We start from the raw sequence: 5183 nt of genomic DNA on the forward strand, positions 1-5183 counted from the left end.
CCCCCCCCCCCCCCCTTCCTGATTGGCCAAAAAGCCGGATTCATGTTCTCTAGTCACCTACGTATCATTTTTACAGGACATAAAACTTAAGCTGCCCACAGAGATGACAGACATAAAATAGTTATCTGATGCAGATAGTTTCAGTCTATGTGACTCCCTCAACAATGTTCTCAGTTGGGAACAATCTATTAATCACCTTAGAAAACCTGTTCCAGTCTCCATTTCCACAGTCTCTGGGACAGACTTTTGTGAAAGTTATAAGGATCCCAAGGTGTGTAACTTTTAGTGAACCCAAGGTCCAGTAGATCATATGAAGCCCTTGCTTCTCAGAATCCTGAATACCCATAGCTGGTTGGACAATGTTAAAAGGACTTCTGAAAATCCTAATGCCCCTTAGTTTTCTAAGTGAAGCCTAAGTGCAAATGGAAAATGGTGCCCTAAAAAATCAAGGAAAGCAAGCAATCTTTCTTGTGTCACACTAGCCTGCAAATAATGGGTTGAGTATATTACAGCAAGGACAAAGATACGAACTTTGGCAACAAAACAAGGAAATTGGATATTTCAATGATGTAAATGCAGCTCTGAGGCTCAATACAAAAGCAGAAAACAGCATCTGGCCTTCATCACAAGAGCACTCGACAGGAAATCTCTGGATTGTGAATAACAAGTCACATTCTTCTGAGTCATGGAAATATCTCAGGTGTAAATAAATGCATATTTTCACAGAATCAGTGCAATTCTAAGATTACAAATATGACACTGATGTGCGGATAGATGTCAAACATTTCTTTTTATGGAGGCTGTGCTAAATACATTATGTCCAGCAACATAAGACAAACTGTCCACAAGGATCCCTAAAGTGGAAACATTTTTTATTGCACTGGCTGTTCTGCATCTGACATCTGGAAAATATGTGGCAATTCACACGCGCATAGTTTTCTAAAATATTTTTCTTAGCAGATAAAAGCTGTATTTAGATACGTGGCAGAACATTCCAGTGCACAGTTTTTTAAGGCAAGCTTGGCAAAAAAAAAGTTACCACCAGCATAATCAACTAAGAGCATGCATCAAAAAATACCATATCTTTGGATGACTGCAAGACTGTGTCTGTGCACTCTGTAGCTCCCAAACCTGGGCACACTTAGTGTGCACTACCCTGAACAAAACTACATAAACATCGCTCTACCTACATTTAATATGGCCATAAAATGCTCACATTTCGTTTGATTCTTGCTGAATTGGCAGAAATTAGAACTGTGGGTGACCCTGTCAGCACCACCCGGATTAACTAAAATCAATTTTATAATCAAACTTTGTCACAGGAGCCGGGTGGAAAGTTGTCAGCCAAACAGTGACTGCATCCAATCAGATACAGTCACTGTTCAGGTATTCAGCAACCAGCGGGAAAGGTGGCTGATGAATACAATAACTGGCATTAGAGATACTGTTCAGTGTGGAGGGGGATTCGATTGATTTGATGTCCCAGGTTGCATGGCTAGCTTATCTCTGTTTTTGTCTGCGTTCAAGTAGAGAGAAAAAGGCAGACAGCTGCTTCACAAATCGGTCTGATTCAATGGCTTCAGTGGGAGAAAGCATAAATGAGGATTTCTATGCTGCGCTGCACCTATGTAACTTCTGGAGATCTCCAACTTCTAGAGGCAGGTAGGCAGTCTCTATAATGTGATTGCACATCTATTTATGATCGTCTGTAGATTTATTACAAAGTGGTGCAGGGGCCTGTCCACACAATATATTTGAATAATCTCAAATAAAGCACAGGTGTAATGAATAGTGTACATTATACTATTTATTTCATAAAAGTATAGTTGAACAGAACATCATGTGGCCGGCTCAAGAAGGAAGTCTCTGCATAGATACAATACAAGAACCAGCATACAGACACACGAACACAACTTGTCTATACAGTGTACCTCTGTGCGAGTACCAACTACCAGGACTAGACCGCTTCAATGGGCTATTCTGATGGAGGGGGGTGGCCCAGAAATGTGTCACTGGCGGTGTGTACTTGGATAGGGACATGTCAGACAGAATAGTAGTCTAGTGACTGGTTTGCTGGTCTGTATTTCTCTCTTGAGCCAGCTACAAGGCAGGCTCGCACTGAGTTCTGTTCAGTTACACTTATTGTGATCAAGGCTCTGATCAAAGCTGTTGTGAACCTGAGCACTTTGGATTTTTGTCCATTATGAGCATTTTTATAGTTTTTTTGTGCAATAAAAGTTTGATCTGTGCTGTTTGATGTATCTGTGTTTGGTTTTGTTGTTTACAGTCTATAGTTCTCCAGACACTTTCACACACTGCAAGTAATAGTATAATGATCTGTTGCATTCACTTGGGCATTACAGGAACTACTGAATGGTTAGTGGGCTTAATGGTGAGCACATTCCATTTGCATGACGTGTAACATTTAAAAAGGAGATTGTACAATCAGATTGTATCATGTGGTCAGCTTTCGATAAAGGAATGTTTAGTTTGAAAGTACACGTGCCATCACATGCCTATCATTTATCTACTGGCAGCCTAATGGATAGCTGCCCTCTGAGCTTTTACTCTGTGCAAATAATAACCTGTTGTAGATGTCACTTACTACAGCAACCAAGCGACCTTACCTGCATTCATGTCTATTAACTGTTCTCGTTTCTGCTGTTTCTCTATTTTCTCCTTTTCTGCCTTCTCCTTTGCCAGTTTGGCTCGTCGGAGCTTCTCCTCAGCCTCACGTCTCTTCTGATTGTCTTTCAGTGCTTGCTAAAAATGAGACAAAATTGTAAAAAAAATAAAAATCAGGGCACTGCACGTTCATAAAGTGAAAATGTAGCTAGCAACCTCACCCAAGGCCTGGTAAGTACAAGTGGGATGTGTGCTTAACGCTATGCATAAAGTGACCACTAGAAAGATTTTATTCGCAAATCCCCTTTAGAGGGGCTCCAGGAAAACCAACATCATACAAAAAAGCCTTCAGCTTTCCTATACATAAGTTAAAATATAATGTTTCTTTTGTAACAGGTTCATTTCAAAAGGCTTTACTGTAGGTGTTGCAAAGCATGCATGTAAGAAATATTCCCTGATATACAATGCTCTTTAAAGGTAGCACTTACAACTTAATATAAAATAATGTAACACATGCTACATTTATATTGCTTTGATAATCCTACCATATTTTTCAAATAATGATCTTTATTTCACTATAAAGGTTACACTCAACTAGCATCTTCCTGATAGTTTTGTTCCCCAAAATGATAGAACATTTTGACAGTGATATTAAAGTCAAAATTAAATCACTTACAATGGATGCTGCTCCTTGATGTTTCAAAGTTTTAGTTTCCTGCAGAATCAGCTGGTGCACTGAGCACTGGTCCTGACTTCCTGTTTTTCAGTGACTCCTTTCTCAAGCATAGTGCTATGCAATCACCCGTGTGCGATAGGAAGTAAGCTATGTGCGTCTCCACAAACACACAAGGATGTCATCAGCACACTTTTGGGCCACACAGGGTCCCCTTCATCAGGCTCAAAGTAGCTTTGAGCCTGATAAAGTAGACCCTGTGTGGCCCCAAAAGCGCTTGACAATCTGAGTGACATCTATCAATAAATGGATTTGCACTGACTTGGACTTTGGTCGTGCTGATGACAACCTTGTTTAAAATTCTATTGTGTGCGGCACCATCCGCGGTCATTTAGAGCACCCATAAACTCATTGGGATTTCCGGTAAGGTCTGCTACAAGATTCATGGACACTTTCCACAACCACAGCAAATCAAGCTACTCCCCTCCCCCCTGGCCCCCCTCCTCCCTTCTCCAAGCTAGTAGATGAACAGTTGCTGGAGACTGCTCTGTCCCTTGTAATCTTGTACTGGACAGGAAGTTTAGGGAAGATGAGCTGAGAGACTTGGAAACAGTTGTTCAGAAACATGATGATTGTTTAATATAAAAGCAATACTTTACTGGTCAATGTATATTTGTTTGATCTGAACTCATTATTGAAAAAAAATTTGAGAGTTTAATACTACTTTAACATACAATATGCAGAGGACTTTGGTGGCACATTTAAAATGACATCTAACAACATATCACCCAGACGTCCAGTATATTTCACTGAAAATTATACTTTTGCATCGCAGACTGCTGTTCTCCAACTTACCACAAACATGATACGGAAGTTGTGCAGATCGAGGAAGAACTCCTCTATGGAGACTTTCTTGGGGTTGAAAACAAAGTATTGTCCTAATTCTGTAAACAATGACACCATATTGTCATGCATCATGCACAGTTTTGTGTACTGTTCTTGTGCTTCTTTAACAAATATGTGCAATATTTTTGTCAAGGATAATAATTAGACCATTGTAGTGGATTGTTTTTATATAAACATTGAAAATCATAGTATTATTCCGAGAAACGATCGTGACGATGAAGTGCTGGAAAAATAAACGACAAACTTTAAAATCCATTTCCACCTTTGTAAGTGATTGGCATTTATGGTGGTAATGAAGAGGTGCAGTGATGATGTATACGTGTGCACATTTTCATCACTCACATTGCAGGCTTTCCTTGGTTTTTTTTAATGAACATTTTATTAGGCCTGAAGCCTAAACATTCAGAATTTTCTTTACAGGAAAATCGGTCACACACCAGGGTGGAATGGTAATTAGGCTTTAAACAGCTCTGCCCCTCCCTGTTACTCATACTTATAACATGATCAGTAAACAGCAGCTCTACCTTTGCACACAATACACTGTTGGGGGGAATACTAAAACATGGGAGAGGTGAGAAAGAGCTTGCAAAGCACAGGCAGACACACAGCAGCTACATATGCCTGTTTCATGTACACTCTGTGTACATTGCTGGCATATGCTTTTTAAACATATCTCTGCAAAGATGAAAATGGGCTTTAAAGTACTTTTCAGTTCATTTAAAAGTGTTAAATCGATTTACATCTTTCCAAAGTAAAACCCCTATTCTGTCTGTATTGGCTGCCTACTACATGCCAGGTACAAATGTTAGACTTCCATGTGTTTTCAGATACTGTAGTTTGCTATTTGGGTATTCTCCAAAGAACTAGAAAACTATGGCCAGAGCTTGCAAGGCAACAAAGAAACCCTCTTCTTCACATGTACTTCATAGGAGCCAGTGAGGTTGTCTATTACATTTTTGGGTAAATATAAAGTACATAG

At 39.7% G+C, this 5183-nt stretch overlaps 1 protein-coding gene across 1 annotated transcript in view; it reads right to left on the reverse strand.

The window, feature by feature from the left end:
• The window catches only part of DIAPH1 (diaphanous related formin 1), a 261743-nt gene that overhangs the window by 16153 nt on the left and 240407 nt on the right, over positions 1–5183 (reverse strand). Inside the window, exons 25-26 of the mRNA XM_018570519.1 lie at positions 4154–4318; positions 2628–2763 (exon numbers count right to left, since the gene is read on the reverse strand). Of these exons, the coding sequence (XP_018426021.1) occupies positions 2628–2763; positions 4154–4318 (301 nt within the window). The remainder of the gene's footprint in view (positions 1–2627; positions 2764–4153; positions 4319–5183) is intronic.

The sequence above is a fragment of the Nanorana parkeri genome, unplaced genomic scaffold (genome assembly GCF_000935625.1).
Source record: "Nanorana parkeri isolate BGI_ZX_2015 unplaced genomic scaffold, ASM93562v1 scaffold1545, whole genome shotgun sequence".
In the NCBI taxonomy this organism is placed as follows: Eukaryota; Metazoa; Chordata; class Amphibia; order Anura; family Dicroglossidae; genus Nanorana; species Nanorana parkeri.